This window comes from Aphelocoma coerulescens, chromosome 15 (genome assembly GCF_041296385.1).
Source record: "Aphelocoma coerulescens isolate FSJ_1873_10779 chromosome 15, UR_Acoe_1.0, whole genome shotgun sequence".
Classification (NCBI taxonomy): Eukaryota; Metazoa; Chordata; class Aves; order Passeriformes; family Corvidae; genus Aphelocoma; species Aphelocoma coerulescens.
In genome coordinates, this window is record NC_091029.1 from 1,235,397 (window position 1) to 1,262,652 (window position 27,256).

Consider the following 27,256-nt stretch of genomic DNA (forward strand, 5'->3'; position numbering starts at 1 on the left):
AGCAAATACAACAGCCAGCAGAGGTGGTGGTTTCTGTGTCCCATTTTTAAATGCAATATGGTGCCCTGATTGCAGGCTAATTTGGGAGTACACAAACAAGATAACTAAGAAACTTTCAGAGAGACTAAGAACTCATTTTAAATGAAGGCACTTTTCAAAAATCACAACGTCTTGGCCATTTCCACATTCTTTAATTTTTAAAATCCCCCAAGAACTAATCTACTTTCTGTGTAGGCAGCAACTGAAGTTTTAAAATCAAATTTATTTTGTGTGACAAAAACCCCTGAAAGCATCTGATGGCAGTGTTTGGACTTGTTCCCCAAGAAATTCAAAAATGAGGAAAGTAGAGTAAATTGAAAAAACAGAAAGAAGATGAACTGTAAGTAAGCATCAATATCCAGGTCAGCAAGAAGCTTCTGTGAGTGAATTGCAAACTCTGAAAAAGCCAGGATTGGCACCTCCAAAATGGAAATGGAGAGCCACAGAGATAATCCTCATGGAAACAAGGGAGATTGGAGCTCTGAACTTTGGAAGCCTCCAACTGTCTTGGCAGCACAATGCCCAAATCCCAACAACATCTGACTGATATTGCAGAGGCAGAGTTGGCTTTCTTGTCTGAAGAACATCTACAAACTCCCAGTCAGGATGGCTCTTTCCTGTTACCAGGGCATCCCTTCAGTGAATGCAACACATGAAGGAAATAATTACTATTTAAACATATTTAATTAACGAATAGTATAATTAAAGAACAATTTTTCTTCTAATGATTAGAGGCAAACTCTAGTGGTTAGGCTCAAGGAGGTATCAAAGGAGATATTAGAAAGCAAATAACTGAATTTTGTGTGTTAGAAATTACTTTAAAATTTACTGACAGAATTTGATGCAAAACCAGCCTCCTCGAGGAGATCTCCAAGCTTTCCTCCTTGGAGCTGCTGTTACAACCCAGAGCACCATAAACCTCCACTGGTACTCAGCTCTTGCCTGTGTCAGGGCTCATTTGGTTAAAGTCCACGAGCAGCAGCACTGGCCTCAACATTTCCTTCCACAGCTGCCCTCACTGGGCTGCTTCAGAGCAAACTCTGCAGGACTGGTTTTCAGAAAAATCGGTTCTTTCTTAGAAAGGGAAAATGATACCCCTAAAGCAAATGTGTTGCAGGCAGAGCTGAGCAGGCTGTGCTCACATTTGGTCATTCAGAGTTAGGTAACCCCACGGCTGACTCTGCAGCAATCTCACACTTTATTCCATCCCTTTTCAGCCAGGGAACTTGCACTGCTGGCAGCAGGAGCTCTGCACAAAGAGCAGGAATACAGAATACGAGCCTCAGTTGCCTGGATTTAGCTGAAGAGCAAACCTTATGTTCATCCAACCTCTCAACTGTAAGAAGGCAAGCATTCAGCCATGACTAATGTAGGGACTAATTCAACATTAAATTGTGGCAGAATGAGGAAGCAAAGTGACAGCTGTTTAATTAAACTCTAAATCCGATTAGATGGTGTTATCAAGAGAAATCCATGGGAGCCTGAGGTCATGAGAATGGTCCTGTTTGCAGGCTGAAAATTCAGTGAGTGGAGTCTCCCAGAATGATGGTAATCACAGCTCAGCATTCAGATTTGTCCCTCACACAACCACGCCACCTCACCAGTGGCAAACCTGTGGCACAGACCTGAAGCAGTGATACAGAAATGACATTTATGTTTTGAGAGGGAAAGAGCATGTGGGAAAGAGGCAGTTGGGCACTGTCTGCCTGAAAAACAACCCAGCATTTGTCTCACAGAACAAGGACAGACCCAGCAAGTCCTGGCTGCTGACAAGGCTGCAGTCAGGGGATACAAAGCCCTCACAGGAGAGCTCCAGGAGCTGGGCTGTGCTTCCAGCTGGGGATAACCCATCACCCTGAGGAACAGTGACACCCCCAGCAGCAGATTTGAGAGGAGAAGATGGAGATGTGGGAGATGTGAACAGCACATGCCAGCTGCAAACACCACAGTGAGGGGCGTGGAGCTGTGCATCACGAGTTCCAGAGCATCCCAGGCAGAGCAGTCACAGAGCTGCACTGCACTGCAGGCACTTGTGATGCTGATTTGTGAGGCTGGGAACACAATGGGTGTGGATTCAAGTTATTAATCTGCTAAGATTACAGCTGATTAATGAAAGAACATTGTTAGGCAGCACTCTGTTTATCCACATAATCCTATGATTAACAGTAAATTATACATTGTGCTTTCTGCCAACCGGGTCCTCTGACACTCCACATGCACAGGCAGTGTGTGTAAGAAGGGAAAGAAGCTGACATTCTGCTTTTTAAACTCTCAGCACACCCTGCAGAGGAACAGCAGTGTTCCTGCAGACCAAGGAGTTCGGATGATTGAGGACCCCCAAGGCAGAGTCACCCTCTGGCAGGAGTGGGAAAGGGCAAATTTTGTTGGTTGGATTTTGGGCTGCTCTTTCACTTGTCTCCAATACTATCAGCCCATCACATCTTAATCCTGCTCTGCTTCATTTATCACTTTATAATATGAGGGTTTTACTTCATGAGTGATATCAACTGCAGAAGAAACGGGGTAGTGCTGTTCAGGAGTGAAACCAAAAGGGGACAACCTGCTCACTTAACAGCACCCCTCAGCATCCAAACATGGATCCACATGGAATCCAGGCTACTCCATGACTCTGAGGTCCATGCTGCCAAGGAAAATGTTATCTAAGGAACAAATTAACTGTGGAGAAAAATTAGGCCATTCAAAATCTACATAAGAAACAGACTTACTGAGTAAAAGTTGCCATTTCTGCAGTCTGCTTCTGACGAGGACAGGAGAACAAAGGAACTCAAAGTTTCTTTTGGATGCTAATTCCATTCGACAGCACTGTGAGGTATCTCCTCTGTTAAATCTTTGTTAAATGGCCAACAATACACACGGCACAGAAATTAAGGACAGTACCTGCCCTGAAGAACAAACACAAGTCAAACACAGCCCAAACATCTCCCGTGGAAAGACCCAAAGGTGGAGGCTGGCACTGTTCTGTCCCTGGCATGCACAACATCTGTTTGAAGACCCTGATCAACATGATGTCTGCGGGTCTCCAGGAGTCTTCAAGAGGATGGAGGGAGGAAATGTAGAGCCAGGGACACAGGAAAGGGATTCAGACTCATCTTCCTCACTTCCAAGAAAAGTGGCTCTGACAGTTACAGCCCATCAGAGCTCAGGCTGGGCTGGGGCCCCTCACCAACTCCTCCTGGGGCTGGACCACTGCCAGGAAAACAGTGGCAGCTTCCTGGGGCCAGAAGGAGAGAAAGCAAAGCAGGGATGGGAATTTTCTGGGCCCAGCACAATCTTCCCTGTAGCTTTTGCGAACAGTGTAATTTATGATGAAGATCTAAGTGTCTCTTCAAAATGGGAACTTGGTGTTCTGCAAAAATGCAATGCCCTTTTAATCAATGATCTTGTCTCTGTTTAGTCTCCATATTAAGATAAATCTTAATTACTGGCCCCCTACATTAGCAACAAACCATTCCATTTTCTTCCCTGCTTGTACAGTTTTCAACTACCCTGCTAGTGGAATTTTTGAGTCCTGATAAATCACACTCTGCAGACAGAAAAGGGGGGATGTAGAATATATTAACAGACAGGGATGCAGAGAAATATCTTTGGATCCTTGGATGACTAATCCCCACTTTCCTTGCAGTGAATCCATCCTGTTAGCATTCAGACGTGCAAAAGGGAGCATCGCCAATGATTACTTTGATTTAGCAGATGCAGACTGTGTTGCTAAATGTAATTCTATCATCTGCCAAAAGTGAGCATCCCTTCCAAAGTAAGAAGAGACTGGAGCACCTAATTGCTTTGTTCTGTTTGCAGTTAGTGACGTGAAACGCTGGCACTGCTCAGCTCTCTGCAGGCACGAAGGCCACACCGAGCCAAGGTCAGGCACAGAGCTCTGGACTCCACCCAGATTATTACAACAACAGGAATTTAGCAATTTTCAATTAAAAAAGTAAAATCTTACCAGCATAAGCTTCCATTTGTAAAGGCCATAAGGGATGCTCTGGCCAGCAGGGAAAGGAGCAATGGGCACGCCCTGGGCTGTGATCAGGGAGGACACTGCAAAAGGGACAGTGACAAAGTCTGCTGTAAGCTGGGGCTGCTGAATGCCCCTTCTGCAGAGCTTATGGGACAGACAGGGCAGCTCTCTGCTGAGGGGATAACCAGCCCTTCTCTTCACGTTCAGCTTTGCAACCAGGTGCAATGAGGAACCCTTAACATCCAGCAGCTCCAGAGAGGCAGAACCACAGAACCACGACGCCACTGAAGCTCCTGTCACTTCTTCCACTTCTGAACAACTGAGAATCAAATTCTGATTTCCTTTAACAAATTGGTTTCAGAAGTAAATATTTACTTCACTGTATTTGTTATACTAACTTTATCATATGCAGTTCATAAAAGCAATTCAAAACTTAATTTTGGAGCCGTATGAGTTTGCCACAGGCACTGAGACTAACCAGGAAATCTTCCTTCCTCTCCCTTGTGACATAAGGATCTAAGCACTTGCATTAATATTTCCACCAGGAACGTTCCACTGCCTGAATATTAATGCTAGGTGCATTTATTATTTCTCTAAAAGCAACCCCACCCTGGCTCCACGTGCTGGCTGTCAGTGCTGAGCAGAGACTGTGCTGAGACTTTCTGCACCAAAGGGGGTAAAAAGAGCAACCAGGTCAACTGATCCTCAGCACATCTTGGTAAGTGATTCTTCTGGTTTTCTGAACAGATCTAGGGATGAGAAAAATCATTCCCACACCATCTGACACTGTTTGGTTTTGGTTTTCTTGCTGAATAAAGCACTTTCCTTCCATTTTATTTTCCAAATATATTTGGGGAAATACACAGCCCCGAGTTATACCACAACAAAACGAAGAAATTGATTACTTTTATTTATGAAGTACAGACCTCCAAGCAGCACTGTAGCTAAGTGGGTCTTGATTTGATCCCCTATGGCTTTTAATTTTTTTTTTTTTTAAATATATAAAACCTCTGTTTTATTAAAACCTGCATGAAGGTGATGGGAAAAGCAAATCAATAAGGACATGGAATAAAATCAATGTTTTCATGCTTGATTGTGTCTTCCTTCAGCATCTGTAAAGCTGTACATGAGTGCAGTTTGTCCTTTGTGAGTGTTTCTCACGACTCGTGTCTCTCACCACTGCTGGGCCTCTGGCTGGGGCCTCTCTGCCTTTCAGGAGCTGTGGCACCAAATTCAATCAGGAACAGCTCACTGAAACCCCAAATATGACACTAAAGCTGTCTCTGCTTTCTCTTGACTGGAACAGCCACGCCAGGATTCAGTGGCCAATCTGCATTTGCAAAGAAAGATGGTATTTCCTGCAGTGTGGAGGAAGAGTCTGCAACTGAAAATGACTTCAAAGGAAACAATTCTGGAACCTATTAAAACTTAGAAAAAATCTTAAGGACAACTGCAGGAGATGGGAACCAGAACCCCACATTTCATCTTTCTATAACCACTTAAAATACAGAATAAGGACATAAAAGTGACTGGAGAAGATGAGAAGCAGAAGCCTACATTTTATTTCTCCAAGGTTATACATAAAAAAAACCAACCAAACAACAAAAACCCTGGACTTTTAAAACGATGCTTATTTGTAACACATGAAACTACCTGCTCCTCTTCATGACATTTCATTCCTTACTTTCAATATTTTGCTTAAATTGACTTAGAAATGAAAGCACTTACATAGGAAACACATTCTCTAGAGAGGAAAAGTTGGAGTTATGGCTTGAGATGTGAGTGATTACCTGAGATATTCCAACTCCAGCACCGTAACTGGTTCCTTTTAGCATAGAAAATGGAAACAGATGAAAATCTGTGCAGTGACAGGTTAAAAGCCCTTATTCTGAGTCCAACACACTTGAGAACCACTGCTGCTGCTGCTGCTGCTTCAGAGCACTGCTGCTTATGGATGTGAGTGCACTTGCAGGTGCTTATGAATCCACTTACACGTGATAAATACAAGCAATAAACTGTCCTAAGTTCTCCTGAAAACTTCTGGTTTTATGCATTTATGCAGTGCATAAATTATACACGTTTCATCTCCAGCAGACATACGAGAGCATCTGCAATAGGTAGTCACACATATAACTTCTTATCTAATAAGCACCCTTAGAAGAGTGCTTGGAAAATAAGAGTGGAGAGAAACATATTAAGATCATTAACTGAGTGAATGCAGCCACTCCCAACATTCCCAGGAAAAGATAAATACTTGTTAGGGATACCAAAAGCGAGGCCAATAAAACAGCCTCTGAAACTCAGCACACTGCAGCCTTTGTCATCACAAGAACAGCTTTTCATCTGCTCAGACATCTCAGGAATAATGGTCTGAGGGAGCCCTGGGCTGTGCTGAGCACCTCTCATGTTTTCTGCACTGCTGAACGGTCCCATTAAGGTTCTCCCAGATGGGAATGGGAATATTGGTGCAGCCTGGATGGGAGAGAAAGGCAATGGGCACCCGTGATTTGATGATGGCCAGTCCAGGGGTGCTTAAGCCACGGATGGAGCTGTGTAGTATTTCCTTGATGACACAATTCCATGGCTTACAGTTCTGTTTTCTTGTATAAAGACATGAAATCTGTCAATTTAAGGGCATTTTATCCAGATCTGTCAGTCATTTACTCTCCTTAGGAACCTGAGGAAGTGACTTGGGAACGGCCCCCTGGTGAAGCTGGGTTTGCTCCCCCCATCAGGCAGAGCCAGCCCAGCCCTGGTGATGCCTCCAGCCTGTGACCACTGTGGGAATACAGCTGGTTGTGAAAAGGCAATTTCCATCAGCAATTTGAAATTCTTCCCATGTTCATTCCAGTTAAACCTGCGGCCCCGTTCTACAGTTGGCTTTATAGCTATAATAATAATAATAATAATAATAATAATAATAATAATGCTGTAATGGCTGTCACCAACAGGCAGCTGCAGACTGAACACACAGAAGAGTATCAGGACACACGACCACAGGCTGTGTGTATGTAGAGATGGGAGGAATTCTTATGGAAACAAGACTGGGAGGCATTCTGCAGGAAGAGAAGCCACAGACTTGATCACAGGCAGGCAGAGGCAGTGCTTTTCATTTTATATATGACACATTTCCACCCCACATCTTTCTTACTGTAAATGTTTTGCAAACGTAATTTTTCAAAACCTGACCCCACTGAATTCAACATCTGTTTTCAGTAAAGCCAAGGTCCATCCCACCAGGCACTATGGAGTAAACCCCAAAGAGCCCTCACTAATGTGCTTTCCTGTAGTCAGACCCAAGCACTTCTTCTGTGACCCTCCACTGAGAGATTAAACTGTACACTCAAAATATCCACACAGTTAGAGACAAAAGAAAAAAAAAAACCACAAAAAAGGTGTTTTTGGGGTCATGCTTCACCGCAGATCCTACTCTCAATTTGCAGTCTGGGAGAAGACTGAAGTGTCTAAGAACAGAGAGCCATGCCGTGCTCTCAGGCACCACCCCTGGCTCCAGATGCTCTTCCAGGTCTCCTGGAGGTTCTGTGTCAGCCCTGGCAGTCCTGGAGAGATGGCTCAGGCTCTGACACCTTTCATGGGTCAGACCCTACATGTAGGCACCTGGATCCTCTCCTTGCTTCTCCCACATTAACCTGTGCCAGCTCCGTTTCCAATCTGCTTTCTGTGCTTCATCTCCCCGAGTGCAGAGGGGCTCTGTCCTCACTCCCTTTATTTATCACCAAATTTGAAATTCTTTTCAGTCAATGAAAATCTGGTGCCTACTAGAACCCACTCCTGGGGCTCCAGGTGGAGCCCCCAGATTTCAGTGCACGGAGAACAAGTTTTGTACAGTGCTGCCAACCACACTGACGGTGAATAAATGACTCTGTTTGGAGATTCAAGGTGGAATCCCTCCCAGCCTGGCTGTTCCAAGGAAAGGGCACTGTCCTGCTCGGACTGAGGGGTGGTCTGAACTCTGTGACCGAGGTGAAGCAATTTTAAATGCTTTATGGACTGCAAGGATTAAGTCCCAAGGACAATTTCTTGTTTTAAGTAACTGGGGTCCTGCATGATACATGGATGATTTTTATGGCCGCTGTGGAGGTTGTGAACTTGTTTTATTTGTGTAGATTAATATGCCATGGATTATTAATGAGCTGCTTTCTCCTTCTAATAGACAGTGTTCATGTCCTAGAAGTTCCTAAAGTTCCTCAGTTCCTGGCCATGCACTTGGCTGAAGTTTGTGGATGTCAGAGCCCTATTTAAACCACAGTGGAAGTGAAGCAGGCAGCTTCTGCTTCAGTATTTCAATTTAATTTAGTCTGGTTTGAAATCAGCAAGAGAAATTTTCTACTTGCTCCTTTCTTATTTTGGCTGTACAGCTTTAATTTTCAATAAGCAAAATCTGTAACAAAGACACCACGAATTCTTATGCAACCACCATGAAAAAGTGGTCATAAAAATGCAGGAAATAGTCATTATTATTTCCTATCCTTGTACCTAGATTATTTTTCCTTTTCAAACAGTTTATTGATTTCACTGACTTCACAGCAGCTCCACCCAAGCAAAGCACACAGAGGGCAGGAACAAGATTATTGCATTAATGAGAGCAGATGCTGTACAGACATCAGAAACCCACTGCCGTTAAAAAGATGAGAGACTGACACAGGAAAATTAAATTATTGATCAGACACGTCTGATAGACTGGTGGGCCTTATGATATAGAAACTGAACCTGGCATATATCTAGAAGGAGGAAAATTGAATATATATGGTATGTATAATCACAGCTGCAATTATTTCCCCCTTACTCCAGCAGAAACATGTTTTACCTTCAGGGGTTGCTTGTCCAGATCCTGCTGGAGGCTCTTGGCTAGAGAAGCATCCTTGAAAGAGGTTGCTTTGATCATTGTGTAAGTCAGGATATGACAGACAAAGGGATCAAATCCATTTGTTTAAAGCACTGTTTTCTTTGTTAGTATAACCTGGAGCAACCCCAGTGACCATTAACTTTATCTGAGCATCTCACAGCAACTTCCAGCGCTGAAAGAGGCTTGAAAAAAGATCTGTGTGCTTGAGAGCTTGGCTTTTTCTTCCATCTGTTGGATGGCCTAATAAAAGACATCACCTCTAGCCACAAACCTTGCTTCACTCATGGAATTACTCCTATTTTTACTCTTCAGGGCTACAACTGCCGTGCCAGTACTGACGTAGGGGAGACCAGCATCCATGTTTAAGCAGGGAATTTTCCTTCATAAAGAATCAGCAGTACAGAACTCCTGTCAGCCAAACCCTTGCACTGTAACACAGGAGATACATGTCCATTTTAAAGATGAGTCAACCTGCTGTGGGCCTGAGCCAAGGATCCAGGAGAGGCAGAAACTAACTGCAGACAGACATGTGGCTCCCATCCCACCAGACAATTCCTATTTTTGCAGATCAGAGCCTCCCAGTGCTTAATGAGTAGCCCATAATTTGGATGAGGTAAGAGCAGTGAGGAGGAATTACTGAGTCTCGAATGACTTATTTATTACCACACCAAGCTCACTCCTGAAGCTTCCAGGCATCCTTAAAACATATGCCTCAGGATACCTGTGCCAGCTGGCAGCTCCTCTCTCAGTCCTGCTTTTCAGTGCTTCCAATTGACATTTTGTCCCAGCTCCAGCAGCCAAACCAGAGGCTCCTCTGCTGGCTCCATCAAGCAGCAAGCTGTGTAAAAACTTCCCAGCCTTGGCACACGGGCATGCAGGAGCCTGGACAAAATGATTCCCGAGGACGCCCAGGTCTGAGACTGATCGCTTTGGTTTCTGCTGCTGACATAATCTGTGCAGCAGGAGGCCTCCTGCCTTCTGTTAGCTCCCCAAAATGAGAGCTCAAGAGCACAGAGAGGTTATAGCAAGCCTTCTGGACCTTAGCCAGCTGTGCACTGTTTCAGAACACAAAAGGAAGAGAATTCACCTTTAAATCACACAAGGTGGTTTTTGCCCGCATCCTTTTTCCCCAGGCTACATCCCAGTAAAGTCTGGTTTATGCAAATGAAAATAAAAGTGTTATGCCGAGGTAAAAAATGTCCACATTAAAGAAAGAAAGGAGATGAAGTGGTTCTCCCTGGCATGGCACACCGAGACTAGAGCTCGGTAATGAACCTCAAGGTCTGAACTGCAAGCAGCAGTTTGGGGGTAGAAGGTGTAAATAAATGTGCAATTCTGCAGAGCCATCCTGTATGTGAGCACATTATGTGCTGCAGTAACACTCTGGCGTGTCTCTCAATACCAAATTTACAGGCTAATGTTTCCCTCTATCATTTTCTCAAACTTCCCAGTGAACTTGAATTATTTTTACACTTATTTAGTTTAAGCCAAATACTCATTTCACAGCCTCCAAAGGACACAGAGCTCTGCTCCTACAGGGCCTTGGGGAGCAGAGCACAACACAGTCACTCCTCTGGTACTGACACTCAGCATTCAACAGTCACCCACTGTAATTAATAAAACTGCACTGTTGCTATTTTTCACTAATAAGAGGATTTCCAAAAGCAAATTGCAGCCATAAATTACATCATTACAGCCTGTATTATTGTTCTGTGAGGTAACAAATCTTGCAGAAAGACAATCAGCCCTGCTAGAGGAAAAAAAATACCGAGGACAAATCAGATGATCGGGACCTGATTAAAATTAATGTCAGTGGCACTTTTTTTCCATTTGCCTGCTGAAATTCCCTCTCTCACCAGCGTGGTGGTCGTGCCGTGGTGCTGGTGCATGAGTTGTTTCTGAGGGGAAAACCCATCTCAACCAGTTCAGTGTCTGTGTGGATTCCCTTTGCCAGGCCCTGCAGTTTAACTGGGGTCTAGAGACACCCCACAGCAATGGGGGCACAGAGTGCAAGGGCTGGGCTGTTCACCTGCTCAGCACATGGCACCACAAGGACAGCTGGGGCACTGCAGGAGAGCCCCTGCACGCAGCCTGTCCAGCTCAGAAGAGTTGGTTTTCTGTTGGTCCAAGCTTTGGTGAGGTTCTGGTACCCTTTTGGTTCTGGGATTAAGAATAGATGAGATCCCCTCCCCACTGCTGCTCCCCGTGTCCTCCAGCAGCTGCTGCAAGGGCGAAGAGAGAGCCAGCAGCACAATGCCAGCTTTGTCCTCTGCACTGAGCTGAGCCCTCTCCTGCCTTCTGTGGTTATCTCCCTCAAGCAGAACTACTGAGTTTAAAGTACAGATTCCTAATGAATTCCATGACAAACATCCTCAGTGATGAGCATCTGTCTGGATAATGAACTGTAAACGGAGAGCAGGGCAGGGCAAACATGCATCCACAGCAAATCGAAGGTGAAAAGTTCCTGGGTTTTTAAGGTTTGGGGTAGCTCATTAAAACACTGAGGCTTATAAAAGTCATGGTGATTTTTAACCCCATGCTCCCTCATTATATCCCATTAGAGTAAAGCATTTTCTCGTTGTCTCGATCGTTTCACTGCCCAGGCTGTAACAACTCAGGACCTCCTTAATTAGAGTCCAGCCTGAACAATTCACAACTCTGCTAAGAAAATGTTTCATCTGGCTGTGAAGAGTGAGGCATCCCCCAGAAACATCGGAACTCTCTTTACAGATCAAAATCATCATTAGAAGATGCCAATTAAGAGAAATCCCTCCTGTTTTTCCGTGTGGGTCACAGTTATCCCACCTAATGCTCAGGCTGGCTGAGAAACAGCTCTGTCTGCAAACACACCTGGTCTGCTCTGGCAGCCCCTGCTCAGCTGTCACCTCCTCAAAGTGACAGCATGAGGAGGTGGAGCCCATTTACTCTCCAGGGAAAACCAGAAATGTTTGTTGCCTAGAATTAGTTTGGACAGTGGATGTGTATTTATGATTTAAGTCTAGGCAATCATCTGTCAGCTAAAGCTAATGAGAAAACTCCAGTTTAGGGAGAACCCGTACATTAATTCCAGAGTTAGAAGGCCCAGTCTAGCAATGGAGACTGCGGAGTGCAATTCCCTCTCCAGCTGCAGCAGCAGCTCCCAGACAAAGCCGTGCCATGTTCTTCCAGCTCCCTTTTCCCCTCTCCAGCCCTCGGCAGGAGCAGCTCCGTGCTGCAGGAGGCACAGCCAGGCGAGCACCTGCCTGCAGTGCTGGCCATGGCAGAGCTCTGCTCACAGCCTGAGCTGCTCAACACACCCTGCAGGCCTACAAATCAGGAACTTCTCTGCCTTTCAATTCCAGTTCTCGCTCAGCTGCAAACTTCCGCACAACATCAGCCTCTGAAGTTGGTCTGCTCCTTCTGGGAAGTGCCCCTCTGCCCTCCTCCATCTGGTGTGGCTGTGAGGGCAGCAGGGGAGGGCACACAGGCTGGACACAGTCCTGAGCAGTTTCAGCACAGAAATACCCAGCCCTGGAATGTCCTTCTCAGGCACCATCATGTGGGACCAGAGCTCCCTCCCTCTCTGCTGGCTCTGCTCACATGTGCAGCAGCTGTGAAATTGCCTTTGTGGTTATGTTAAACAATCAGAATTTTAATCAGCTGTCACTTCAAATATTAACTGTTATTTCAGATGTCTTCTTCTGATGGAGCAGTATCACAAACCTGAACCAACACTCAGAGCAGTCCCCAAAACACACCACAAGAGCCACACCATCTCCAGACTTCACACGTTGCACAACGCAGGGCCATGGACTGACACGAGTGGGATGTGTGTCCCTCTGTCAGCTGTGCTGTCCCTCCTTCCCCATTCAGGGAGCTCAGTTTCAGTGAGCCCTGACCAACATCCTGACTTTGATCAGCCTGGCTCACACACAGGATTTTCTACAGGTTTCTGACACTCCTCTTCCAGCACACCAAGCAGCAATAATTTACTTGCTGGCTCTCTCACTGCACATCCTTGGTGTTCTGCAATTTTTTTGTTTGGTTAGCAGGGTTTGCCTCCTTTCAAGACTAAGAAGCATCTATTAAGCCTTATATTAACATTTCTCAGAGATCTTTAAAAATCTGGAAGCTAGCTGGCCCCACCTCTCCTCAGCATCTTAAAAATCCCAAAGTAATCCATTCCACAGCATTGTCAGATAGGGGGGATGCTGGAAGAGGAAATTATACACACTCTTGTGCTGCACAGAAAATGACATACAGCTTGATGCAATGGAAATATGAATTCCAGCCAGCTGAGATAGCTTTATTGATCCATTCTCATTTCCTGCAAAAGGCAGGACTGAATGTGACTATAGTAAAGAAGAGGACAGCAGAAACTAGAGGCAAACTGCAAGGATTGTAGAAATGATGTCTGGGACTTTAAAAAGCAGTGTTAAATTGAGTCATTTTGGATTCTTTATGTTGTCTGCATCTTCTGACCAATTTGAGATCAATGAGCAACAGTTCATCTGTTTTTTGCTTTTGTTTCCTGATGGGCAGACAATAAAAAATGCCAATTCTCCCCAGATAAGATTAATCAATGAGCACTGCAAGTCCCAGCTGAGCTCACTGTGGGACACGGCCGATTTACCAGCAGGCACGGGGCTCCTGAGCTCAGCTGATACCAACAGAGAGCAGCAGCACAATTAGTGCAATTCTGTCCCCCACAAATCTGAAGGAAGCAATGCTATCCTCCTCAGAGCAGCACTGCAGCCTGCAGTGGTGGCAGTGGGAGGCACAGAAGGCATCTCTGTGTCTCCCTTCACAGCAGGCAACTGTGGCTCTGCTCCTTCACAAACACTCCCTCTGAACTCCAGACACTCCTGACTTCACGGTGTTAGCCAGGGCTGCAGAGCTGCTGTAAGCTGTCCCAGCTGGAACATTAATAGTAATAGCTCAGTTTTACATAAAATAAACGTCCTACAACTCACAGTGTCTATTTCATGCGATCCATAACTGAATTATCGGAGACAATACCTGGCAGCTGAAAAGTCTGACACGTGGATGATGTGTTTGCTCATTTGGATGATGTGTTTGTTCATTTGTTTGTTTGTGATAAGCAAATCTGGAAATGGATTTTTCCTTCTGGAAAGCTCCTCAGTGCCTGTTGCATCCACTTCATTCAAGACTGAAAGATGAACCAGAGTGAGAATTCTGCACTTGTGTGACCTTGAACTAGATAGAGCTTTATGGTGTGAACTCACAGACTGTGCAGGCATGAAAACTCTATTTATTCGGGTCCATATTTTAAAATGGCATTGCAGGGACTTCATTACAGTGAAATACCTTAAAAAATCCTTACCTTAGGGAAGAACAGACATAAATGTGTACATAAAGCAACAGTGCTTTGGGAGCTAAGTTTTTGATCATCTCTGTTTTAATGGAAAGCCAGTTAACAAGCACACATAAAACTGTCAGAAAGGGGTTTTGGCTGAGTCACAGCTCCACAGCAGGTCCATCCCCTGCTTCTGCAGCAGGAACATCAACACACTGAGTTCAGAACGTAAAGAAACACGCAAACCAAGCACTTCCTAATGAACAACTTAGCACTGAGCAAAAAGCACGAGGAACTGCACTGCCTAATGAGCAGCTGAGAGTCTCAGCTACACACTGGTGCTGGGATGGCCAGGCTACTCTGCATAAAAACTTCAAACTTGCATTCAGCAGCAGCTCACAGGATGCTGTTTCACAGGGGAAAGATGCTTCAGTTTGTAGCAGTGGGTGCATCAGTTCCCGCCAGTAGAAAGGCAGGACATGCAGAGACAGGTTATTAGAGGTTTTATGAGACCCACTGGTACAGCTGAGGAGAACAGACAAACTTCTGGGCACGTGAAACAGCAGCAAGAACCTTTCAGAAATGCCTGAGCCTGTTCCAGCCATGCTTTGCTTGTAAGCAGTCACCAGTGGATCACAGAGGCTGAGGAGTGAAACCCGAAAGACCCACTGAAAATAAGTGCTATTTTCAAGAGGAAACATGCATGGATGAGCAAGTTGCATGGCTTCCCAAGGTGACAAGTGGCCTTTGAAGTAAATTTAGAGTAGAACTCTCAGAATAGACTCCTGACACTGAGTTTATGCTTCAGCATTTTAATATCTGTATTTCATGCAAGTCACACTTAGAGACCAACCTAAGAGGGAGTGCATCCTGCTGGTGAAGGACTCCTGCTCCAGTTCCAGATACAGGGACCCAGATGCTCTTGCATAAATATTAAAGCATTGATTCCCCATTCTCCCCCCAAGAAGGAGCTCTCCTTTAATATTAGCACTGAACAATGCATTTACACACAGGTTTTCCACCTTGTTCTATCCCAAAGCAAAATTTAGTAGTGTTTAAAATACGCATTACCCACTTAAAGCACGCAAAGAAATCTCTGCCTGAGCTTCGTAAAACGTGGCCTCACGCTGAACACAGACACACAGAGCTCTCCAGTGGGATTCCTGTGTGTGCACACACTACAGATGTACATTTGGGGTATTTTAATAGAGCCAAGAGGCAGAATCTACAGAGCTGGCTACATTCGCTCACGGCAGGATGGAAATCTTAGAAAACTTTGTGGAAAGTAAGTGAAGCAACCTTGTACACCTTAATTGGCTAGTTCTGAGGTTACCTGTGATTAATTGAGGAGGTTTTCAAAAGCAGCTTAGCAGGTAATTATTTAAGGTCCTATGAAAGCACTTTCCTAATTGATCCTGCAACAAGTAACATGAAATTTAGAAAAGCCAGAATAGGGCACCATTCAGCCAGTAGGTTTTTCCTGTCCACAGACAGTGGGATATATTTTCTGGTTTGCCTTAAGAAATTATTTTATTTTCTTATTTAACTCTCCTAGTGGATGAATTTTACAAGCCCCAGTTTCTGTAGCTATGCTATCCTCACAGCAGCTGGGATTTAAGTGAGTCAAGAGATCTGAAGGAGGGAGTGTGTGCCTGCAAGAGCATCTGTTTGTTCCCATCTCTATCAGAAGGTCTAATAAATGACATTAGCTCTTCACAAGTCTTGCCTCAGTAATTATTGCTGTTCAATGATGGAAATATAACAATGTAAATTTAATCTCACACTTGGAGGGAGCCACGTAGACCTTCACACAGCCTGCATGAAAAGTACATTGAGTGGATGGCTTCACCAAGTGCCACACTCGGGAATTTGGAAAGGAGAGTACATGTCTGACTAGGATCTAGTTTGATGCACTGTACTTAACTAAAATTCTGTTATGTGAGAGTTAGAAAGCAACAAGCCAGTTAAAATTACATTTTTCTAACTTTTCTGTCTCATTTTTCTTCTCCAACTACCTTGAAGGGTGACACGTCCTCCAAAATTACTCAGACTGATTAACTTCTGAGCTCGAGAAAAACACACTTCCCTCAAATTGATGTGTCATTTTTTTCTGGCAAAAAATTATTAGTTACTGTCAGCCCAGCGGTTTTGATGTCTCTTGCTCCTATTATTTCCCTGTAGCAGCATCCCTGTTGCTGTTCCTTACCTGCACACACTATTTAGGCACATGGAATACAGATTCTGCTAAAACTCTTTTTTTTGACTACATGATGAATTCCCATTGATTTTCCAGCAGCTTTACCCTACCACTTGCTCCACTGATCCAGGTCCTATGAGGCTCTTTTAAAATTTTAGGTTCAGTTCTTGCTGACAATGTCAATTCTTTAATCTCTTTCAAAATACCATAGCAACAGTTGCACTAATCTTTTGAAGACCACTCGGTTTTCGTCTTACTATTCTTTCTGCAACGTAATCAGGCACAGGGCAATAAAAGATACATGATCCTTCTTGCTTCCTAAGTTTGGAATGGCTCAAGTGAGACAAGCTGTAGTCCATGGGTCAGAGACAGCCTTTATGTTATTCCCAAACCAGGCAGAAGTTTGCTGCTTCCATCCTCCCAAGGCTTTCCAGGGCCCCCCTCAGACCCGTGGCAGAGACCTGAGCAGCTCCTCCATCCTGGGACACTGCAGGGTCTTTGGGCAGCTCCTTTTTGTGGTCACTTTCAGAAGTGTGCAAGGACTGCTCTGACTTTGGATGTGAGCAGTTCTACCTGGGAACGCTCCACGCTTCAATCAACAAAATCTACCTTTCCCTCCAGAGGATTATAAACCCCACTTGCTGCTAAACACTGAGATCTAATTTCTGTACACAAGTGTGTGCTGCTGCTCCACTGGCAGTGAGGATAAAGACTCAGATCTGGCTTCTCAGCAGATACAGTTATCACCCTGTCTGTGTTCAGTGTGACTCTTGGCTCTGAGCAGGAGAGCTTCCAGGTAATCAGCTCAGCTGGAGATCAGTGCCTGCATGAAGAAAGCATCCTGGCTGGACACACAGTGTTAGATAGCAGGAAACTGAGAATTCCCTTTCTCTACCAATATCCTGCTGGTAAAGCCGAGCGCACTCTGGTGTTCTATCCAGCTGGATTCTGGTAACACAGTGTATTTTGGCTCTGGCTAAGTGTTATCACAAGGTACAGCAATGAGATAAACACAAGAAAGCTTTGTGAAGAGAAAGGTTTAATGATTTCATTGTTTGAACCCTCTGTTTGAACCCACAGTGCCTACTGGCAATCTCTTGGAATAAAGGATCTCTCCTTACATGATTTATACAACACTAAATTCATCCATTTAGACCTCCAGTTCTCACAGGAACCCTTGCAGGCAGATGAATTTTAATGCAGAATAGACACAAGTCTGCAAGAACCCTGTATGCAAGTGCAAAGGCATTACACCCTGACAGGACAGATTAAAATCTTGATTCCCTCAGATATGGAATACAGAGAAGAAGCTGATGAATTCTTTCATGAAATGAGCAAGAAGACACGAAGTCTGCCAGCAGACACATGTCTATTGTTTGGTAGTGGAAGGCATTTATCTCAAAATAAAATCTGACCACAAAATTCTTCTTCACGCACGTTCTCCAGTCCTTAGAGGACAGATGCTCTAATAAATATTCTCTGTTCAACTTGACAGGTAATGAGGACAATTATTTCCCTCTCAGATCTGGAATGCAGTACAGGCTTTCTGCTGACTTAACAGACTGTGGATCAGGAAATTGCTGGCCATGACCTCATTTGATAGGAGCAGCAGTTTTACTCTTCAAAGGGGGAGAATATATTGAAGCCTGGGACTTCCAGGAAATAATACTCATCTAATTATCTGCTGAACACTGTTCAAATAAAAGACTGCCAGAATTTTGCCACCAAGATTATACATAGGAGAGGCAAAATTCACAAGAAGCATAGAGATATGTCTAACTGTACTTCCAAATCCTGACCAACAGAAAATAAAATGCCTGCCTAATAACAGCACACCTGCGATGCTGGAGAATCCAGTGAAATTCCTTGTTTTCCTAAAATGCTGAGCAGAGAAAGTGGATTTTAACCTAAAGCATTTATCCCCAGGAAGTCTGCACTTCATGATTCTGAAATATATTATTGAGGCTATTATTGTTTTCTGGTTTTGACTTGAAACCAAAAGTTCTTACACTATTAGGGCATCAGGCAGAAGAACTGGTATCAGCCTCAGCCTACTAAGGACCAAGCAACTTGGCAGTTTAGCAGAAGGTCCTTGAGGCCCTCTGAAGCTGCTCTGCAGCTTGCGAGTCCGAGGCAATCAGAAACGGGAAGGAAGATCTACCTGGCTTTGTGAGAAAGCAGACTGGCAAGCCAGAAACTCAGGGATTAAACCCGAGGGAGGGGGCTGAAGGGGCAGCACCCCTTTGCTCTGTGCTGCTGTGCAAGAACTGCAGCTGTGATGTGCACAGAGCACGGGACGCTCCCAGAGGCACTCCCTGCTGAGGCTGAGGCTGGCACTGGTTTCCTCGGCCCACAAGGGTGGAGCAAAGCTAGAAGGGGCTCTTACCATGGCCAGGGGCACGATTCCCACCAGGTCCTTCTGGCAGATGAAGATCTCGGACAGGGCGATGTCGGTGGAGCCCCGGCGGGGGTACTCCACCTGCCACGTGATGGGCTGCGTCCCCGACAGGCTGCTGAAACTGGCGATCTCAAAGCCCAGCTGCACGACCTCGTGGAACAGACTGGTGCTTCTGGGGAGAGGGAAACAGGCAAAGGAGAGCCGTTACTTTCTCTGGAGAAGGCAAATGAAGGGAATCAGTCACTGGGAAGTGCAGGGATCACACTTTCAGGAGGACTCTTCCCAATCCACAACTACTTCAGAGCACACGAACTGACCCAGCCAGGAGCTGAGCCCACAGCTACTCCCTGCTGGAGCAGCGATGAGGAGATCGTGTATCTTTTATTGCCCTGTGCCTGATTACATTACAAAAAAAGTAGTGAGATGCAAAGCAAGTGGTCTTCGAAAGATTAGTGCAACTGTTGCTATGGTATTTTGAAAGAGATTAAAGATAAAGGGGTCAGCTGCTCTTACTATGGGCACTGTGAAGGGATGGAATCCAGGTTTCTGCAGCTGATGAAGGTGAAATACACTTCATTACGTGTTTTGTATGATTTCACAAATATGTTTCACATTATGAGTTGGATTTGAACTCTGATCAACCAAAGTTCAGGCCAGTGCAGCTCATGAAGACTGAGGAACCCAGAGTTAGTGCAGTCAAAGAGAAAACCAAGGTTCCCTGAAGATGTCCACCACCAAAATCACAGAAATCCTCAGCAATGAAGCTCAGTGTAGCTGGCATGGGGAAGCCATTAAAACAATTAACATGATTAAATGAAAAAAATGACACTATTAGTCCAATCTTAGAGGTGCTTTCTAAACTAAAATCTCAGGCAGCTGAGAGCAAATTGAAAGAACAAAGCTGTGGCAGGTAAAATAAACCATGAACTCAGTAAGCAAATTTGAATAAAAATTAAGAAAAGACATGCTGGAAATGTTTCCCTCACATGAAATTTCTTTAACTACACCAGAAATAGTAAGAATATATGACAGAAATTTGCTGGACTAGCTGCTGGTTTAATTTAAAAAAAAAAAAAAAAAGTTTAAGTTCCCTTCACTAGAAATTATACATTAACTTTTCTGGAACTTTCCAAATGTCTTCCCACAGCGTTAATATTCCACTGAATATTACTGCAATCTAACCTAACCTGAAATGAATTGAAAAAGAAGAGAATGACAGGTAACTTCCTAGCTCAGTAACCCAGTGCCAGCCTCATCACACCTCCGCCTGCATTCATCACGTAACAGCTTCAATTCTTCCTCTCTTTTTTACATACAAGACATGAAGGCCCATTTCTGGAAAAATCCATCAAGAACTGATCATGTACAAAGCACTTATATTCTCAAGTGCTAGACTTTCTTTCTCCCTGTGAACAGAAATCACCATTTTTTGCCACTTAAGACATAGTCTGTGCTTTACTTTGCATGATTACCTTGAAAGCAAATGGTTCCCCTGATAATTATTATTTTGATTATGCGTTTTCATTAGGATGGCTCCCTCTGAAAAGCCTTAATACTGCCTAATGCTTGAAATTTATTCCCTTGCTGTTTTCTTGCTGTGTCAAAAGAGACATTGGGCCACTTTTGTGATAGTGGCACATTCCCTGCCTGCATTTAGAGAGTGATTTTGGGTAGTAATGTGATAGATGGATGGGTTTAGCAATTCATAACTCAAGCCCAGCCTATTGCGATTTGAAGGATTCCCACTAAATAAATCTTACAGCCTGTAAATACGAGGCAACTGCAATAACTGTGGTTTACACACTTCTGGGACACCTCAAAATGAATATATACTGGATGGAACTTGGTAATTTATTTGAAAACTTGATCGTATGCAAAGATACCTGAATCACCTGAGCTGCAGCGTTCATTTAGCTGCTAAAGGCACCATTATGCCTTGGATTAATGACACCTGAAATGACATTATTTGCACCATTTCTAGTTCTGATTCTTAGTACCTGACAGAGAAAAGGTTTTTCCATGTGATTGACTATCTCAGGGCTTTCCCTAACACCAAATGCAGAATAAATCTTTGCACTCATCCAAGCTGTTCTAAGAGTTCATGAATGTCAGGGAAGGTCTCCAGATGAAGACGTTTGCATGCATTTCCCCCAAGATCCCCTGAGCAGATGTGAAATGTGCACCTTTCCAACAAAAGTCCCACAGCTCTGCTGGCAGCTCCAGAGAGCTCGAGGTGAGATCTGAAGTGGGAGAGGGCCCATTTCCAGCCAGTGCCTGACTCCCAAACCTCTCCTCCCTCTCCCTGTGGACTCAGTGTCCCAGCTTTGCTCCCAGGACTGCAGGAGGGGCTGGTGACACACTCAGGGTCATGTGGAAGGCTGGCACAGCTAAGGAACCCATCTGTGTTCTGCCAAATCTTCTATTAACCCCTGCCCCATCGTTCTGGTTTCACTGGCAACCACAGCACCGAATTCTAGAAATGGTCTTCAGCACCCTAGCACCATCCTGTACCTGAGGCATGTTTCTGATGAGCTGTTCTGTGAAAGAAATCATTGCTACCACCTTTTACAGAACACCTGCCAGTTTGGATTGCCAGTTCTCCCTGAGCACTTGGAAGCACTCACTGAGCTATTCTGGCCAAGTGTCCCCAGCACCCATGACAAAGACAGGCTGCTTTAGTGGTGGAGAGCCATAAAAAATGCTACCAAAATTCATCTACAGATCTCTGATCAATGCTAAAATATTTTTTTCTGTGAAACGTGTGACACAACAATGTCAAAAAACGAGCATGGTGCAAGACAAAGCTTTTCCTGGTGCTTTTCCAGGCTGGCCTGCACCATCATTCCAGTGTCTGCATCAAGGAGTAAAGCAGCCACCTCCCTCCACAGCAAACCAGCCTTTACCCAGTGTCACGCCATCATCAGTTTCCTCCTTCTCTCTTCATACAGAAGAAACAGAGAGATGATCAACAGCTGGGAAAGCATCCACTTGAAAGAAAGTATGCCTTCAGAGATGTGTAATGCCTGAGAAAAAAATGCTTCTCGCGAAGCACATTTAATGTTCAGAGCTTGTTCACTGACTGAAACAGCAGTTCCTTAATATCCAACATTTAGAAGTGCTCAGCAGCCGGAACAGCGAGTAATTATAAAACTTTTCTAAAGTACACAGCATGTAGTGATTACAAATGAAGCTTCCTGAAGGCAGGGCTTCTAAGGAATTGCTCCAGGGTGGATATATGAGTCTAATTTGATTGGATTGAGAGCTCCCCTGGGCCAGTTCACTCCTTGGATTTATTTTAATTTACAAAAATCCTAATCATTCAGGGCTAGGCTGGAGCATGTGCTTGCACAGGGGAGTGAAGAGTCCTTTTGATGTGCTGAGCAGCCACTGGGAGGGTGGGTCTGAGCAGACATCAGCCAGGAGCTGAACCCACAGCTACTCCCTGCTGGGGCAGACGGGCAGCGATGAGGAGCTGCTTGTGGTCCCAGCAGCTGAGCCTGCACGTCAGGGATGGGGTAATTTACTCCTGGCAGAGGCTGGCAGCGAAGTGCTGCCCCAGGAGAACGGGCAGCAGAGCCCCTGAATGCTTCTGAGCAGCGCAGTTTTAGAAAAAGAAGGTGGAATGGAAATGTTCTGTTAATGGAAAGATAATAAAAGATGCATAAAAGGCAAAACAGAAGTGACATCGGGAGAAAATGCCATGCAACTCGCCAGCTGCTGCCAGCTGTGTGGGCAGCACACACACTTGGGAGATCAGCCAGTGCTAACTGGACCAAGATTTCTGATTTTAGAGTATTTTTGAGTATGATGTTAAGCATTCCTCTGCAACTACTTACTGATCATTCAAACCTTCAGTGCCCTAAGAAATATTTCCCCTTGAAAGAAGAATTTTCTTCTATTGATGACGAGGCCTGGCTCTATCAAAAGCTGTACTCAACCCTTTTATCAAGGCAGGGCATTTAAAACCTGCTATCATGGGTGCACAACCATGATAAGCTCAGGACAGACTCCCCGTGTGGGTAATACCACGGACACAGAACACAAAACTGATTCTGTTTCTGCAGGGGGCTGGTAAAAGGTGGAGCAATGTTAAACCTGGCCAGGGCTGAGCTGAGCCCAGAATTAGGGACCACTGAGCCCAGAATTAGTGGCCAGGCCAGTGCTGCAAAGGCTCTCCCAGGGGCAGGGGGGAGGGAAGCAGAGAATCGCCACGGAGAGCAGGCAGAGAACTCAGCTGATGGCAGAGCCATCCACAGACAGACATCAGACAGAAATCTTCGCTGAATGCCCATCTGCAGGTGTGGACCAGCAGCCTCTGGTGAGAGATTTCACAGCCTGGGTTATTGCTCTCAGTAACAGAGCAGTTTCGACTCTTAAATGAGTGAACCTTAGGACTGCTATGGGCTAAATCAATAATTTCGATTTATTACAGTGGCTCTCAAAAGAGAAATTCTAAAAAGCCTAGATTAAAAACATTTTTTAGCCATCCTTTATTCCAACAGATTTTTACTGAAAGTGCCTAGGGATCCGAGAATACTTCGACCTGCTGGAAACTCAGCAACTCCTTTCTTCTTTAATGCTATCCAGTTTGACAGTGACATCTTAATGCAAGATCAGCACTTACCAAATGACATAAAAAATGGAGAAGAGTACAAACCCCATCATCCCTCAGTTACAGTGCACATCTCACTCTTCACTAAAATTAATGTACTGAAGCATGTTATTACCAGACAAACCCAGCAAAAAAAGCGCTGATGGTCCAAGTGGACCCCAGAGCAATCTGTGCTGCACTCCCCCAGAGCTGAGAGACACCAGGGCCTCTTCCCATCTTGGAAAAGGCTGGAATGGGGTTCAGGGCTTGTGTACCCCTGTTGCTGCACTTCCCCATTTCCTGTTCTTCTGCACCTTTTCCTAACCACTGATAATGGTGATACCTTTAATGAACACCCTGTGGGGCCAGGGGGAACCACAGCAATGTAAGAAAAGTTAGCAACACACAGAATTACAAACTGATTTGGAAAGGGTGCCTGATGATGACTTTAAAGAACATAGAATGGTTTGTGGGGAAAGGGCCTTAAAGGTCACCGAGTTCCACCCCTGCCATGGGCAGGGACACCTTCCACCAGACCTGGCTGCACCACTGCCCACCTGAAACACTTGTTCACATGGAGTACAAATGCTTGACAAGTTTCTTTCAGCAAGTCCTTACTAAAAGTTGTTACAAAGCTAATCCCCTTGAAAAACTGGGTAAAGGATGTAGTAATTACGGAGTAATGCTAACTACTGGAGACAAAATGCAGCTTAAATATCTTATTTTGCAATATCCGCCTAGCTTTCATCTTTAAACCATAAAAACCAGCAGAGGAGAAAGAAAAGGATGATCTACTTTGACACTAACAGACAGGGAGGACATAATTTCATGGAAATCTACAACATTAAAAAAGTATTATGAAGTTCTTCAAAGGAAAATATCCAAGGTACAACGGAGCAAACTCTTGATCACCATCACATAATATATGTGTGTATCTCCAGGAGGATGATATAATGCTGTTCTTGATTTCTTTGTACAGTCCAGATCAGAGTTAGATTAGTTAATAAGGTTTCTTGGCTTTCTTGTCATAAACTGTGATATAAAACACAGCTTTTTGATTAAGGTATTTGGACTAGGACAGGAAATCTCATTTCACTTCCCAGCTCCTCCACAGCATCCTTTAACGACCTCAGGCAAGACAAGAAGATACAGATCCTTACAGCTAAAATAAAATCAATTGGCATTAGGCATCATGGAGCTCTAAAAACCTCTGGTGCCTGCCAGCTGCTTCAGGCACAATGTGGAACCTTTATCACGTTGGGCCTGAGCCCCAGGATCCCAGCTGGGTTCAACTGCAGCAGGGCTGAGGAAAGGCTTGAAGAGCACTCATGGTTCAATTGCTGAGAGCTGCCATGTGGGAGGGCAATTCTCAGCTGATTAAATATGCACTGTCGGGGTGGCATAAGGCAGAGAGAGCCTCGGGTGGGATATTCCTGTGCCTTTATGTCCCAGGGGAACAAGGTGAAAAAAGCTTTTTCTTCTAGCCTCAGAAATAAGAATTCAGCGTCTGAATTCTGTGTCCAAACCTTGCCTACAGATGTTAATCTCAGTGATGTTCCACTGAGAACAACAGCAAAAGTCATGTTGCTAATTAGAGTACAGAAAAGCAGAATTGCTCTCTCTTGGACAGGCAGAACACTGAACTAGACAGGCCCCGAAGGAGGGAGACCTGACTGGGGATCACAGTACATCACCAACGTCTTCCTTCTATGCAGAGCATTTTTTAAGGTCACTAATCACCAATAAACACTGCAGTGAAGACAGCAGGCTCATTAGTCTTCTCTGATACTACATCACATGCAGGCACAAGGTAGATGAGATTGATTTTCCTCTGTTCCCAGAAGACTCAGGCGTGCGAGCCTCTGCCTCAGCCTGGTGCCACGGGGAAAAGGCTGCCTGCAAACACAAGTCCTGAGCTGCCATCATCTCCCAACTTCATTTCGCTTCCCATTCAGTTTGCTCAAGAGATGAGGCTGCTGATGTCTTCATTATAATTTCAGATAACAAAATACACAGGCAGATTGGTCAAGAAATAAGCTTTCGCAGTGATTCATCATCTCTTCCTGCCTCCGAGAAGGACATTTTCTACTCAGTATTCATCCAGCACTGGAATCTCTCCAGCAGCACTGTAAGTAAGCAGTATTTTCCTCTTTTGGAGACAGCAAATGTGCAAGCACTGAAAAGCTTCCAAGGGACATCACTGGAAAGGAGACCCTGAGCAGTATTTCCAGAGAGACTCACTCCAAACCCAGAGCTTTCAAATGCAGGCAGGAAGGCAGAATCATCCGATCATCAGCCTTAGATTTTATGGCTCTTTCAGCCTGATAAACACAGCACGATGAGATCAAACACCCCAAAGGATGTTTTATCATTCCCATTTAACTGCTGACTTCAACAGTTTGGGAGCAGCCAGTGAGACATGTTCAGAGGCAGGAGAACACCTTTGACAAAGCAGCCTAGATAACAGATTTTCTGACCACAAACATCTTGTGCATGTGTTTCATTCCACTTAGAAGCAACAGTACCCCTGGAGCTGATGTAGAACAAGGCCCTCCTTTTACTAAATCCATTTGTGAGCTGGATGGGCTCAGCCTCCACCTTCAAACCAGTGAAGATGTGCCAGCTGCTGGTGCCATGACCAGCTGATTTCTGGACTAACTGGGCACCGACACTGGACTGTGCCAGAGCTCTGCCCTCAGGCGACACGGTGACCAAAGGAAGGGACACAGCCTCACTGCTGATGCTGTGCACAGCATCCCTCCAGGGACTGCTCCTGGGGAAGCCAGAGTGTGAGGCACTCACACTGAAACAAACTGAAGATGAAGCTGCATTATCAATCAGGTAGCAAGAAAAATCACATTTAGATGTAACCGTGTATGCAACTCAGATGAGGGATATGCACATCTCAGGTACCAGTCACGTAGCCTCAGATTCCAGCTCCTACAGTTTTTACTGGGTTGGGGTTTTTTACAACTCTGCCAGGACATCTGCTTTCTGGCTGCGTTTAAAATTCCAAAAATATTTGTGCATGAAGATCCCCATTCCCTCTCAACAGAGAACCTGCCTGCTGGAAAAACACCTTCCAAGCCAACCATTCGCCAGGGATGTAAAGCTGATATAACACCTGCATTTTGTAGAGGCAATGGATTTAAGGAAAGCACACATTTAACTCCTTAGTAAGGAAAAAACCAGCATGTAAGTGTTGGATACTGTGGTGAAACAACTAAGATGAACTGAAGTAGTTTTTCACACTTGCTGGCCATGGCCAAAGTCCATGGGGCAAAGAAAAGTCAGGTCTGTGGGTGACAGCCCCAAGCTCCCCCCTGCATTCCCTGTGGACACAACTGAAGCTTTCCAAGTTTCCTTTTCCAAGGACTTTTTCAGACCAGAAGCAATGATCAACAACTGCTTGATGGCAGCTGTCTGAAGAGATCTCCAGCTGAGCTGAAGATCTGGGTGTCTGTGAAGCTGCCTGAATAGAGAGAAAAAGACCCTGGAATGAGCTGTGTCCTCTGAGAAATAAACTCAACAGCTGCAATTTCACCCAGAGCAAACTCAGTTTGTGTGCAGTCCCTTGGACTGGGAGCTGCAGGGAACTGAATAATACTGTGTGCAACCTAAAGCTGGAGAATACCAGTCTGGGGAAGGTGAAGAAGCAGTTTTATTTCTAGAAAGTCAAATGTATTTTTGCAAGCTTCACTAAGGAGCAGTCTGCAGCATGAATGTGTTCCTTCCCCCCAGTCTCAGGATGTATCTCCCATCTCAGACCATATTATTCCCCTTATTATTAGTATTTGCAGAATATTTGTGTTACTCTTTTAATCCTACTCTTTTCTTGTAAATTCTCTTTAATGCTGTGTGCTGCCCTCATGGTCTCTCCTATGCTAAA

At 44.8% G+C, this 27,256-nt stretch overlaps 1 protein-coding gene across 3 annotated transcripts in view; it reads right to left on the minus strand.

Annotated features, from left to right (window-relative positions):
* The window catches only part of TMEM132C (transmembrane protein 132C), a 193,694-nt gene that overhangs the window by 34,869 nt on the left and 131,569 nt on the right, over positions 1-27,256 (minus strand). For all 3 annotated transcript variants that reach the window (XM_069031098.1, XM_069031099.1, XM_069031097.1), the window contains one exon: positions 18,765-18,948. In XM_069031098.1, coding sequence (XP_068887199.1) covers positions 18,765-18,948 — 184 coding nt within the window. The remainder of the gene's footprint in view (positions 1-18,764; positions 18,949-27,256) is intronic.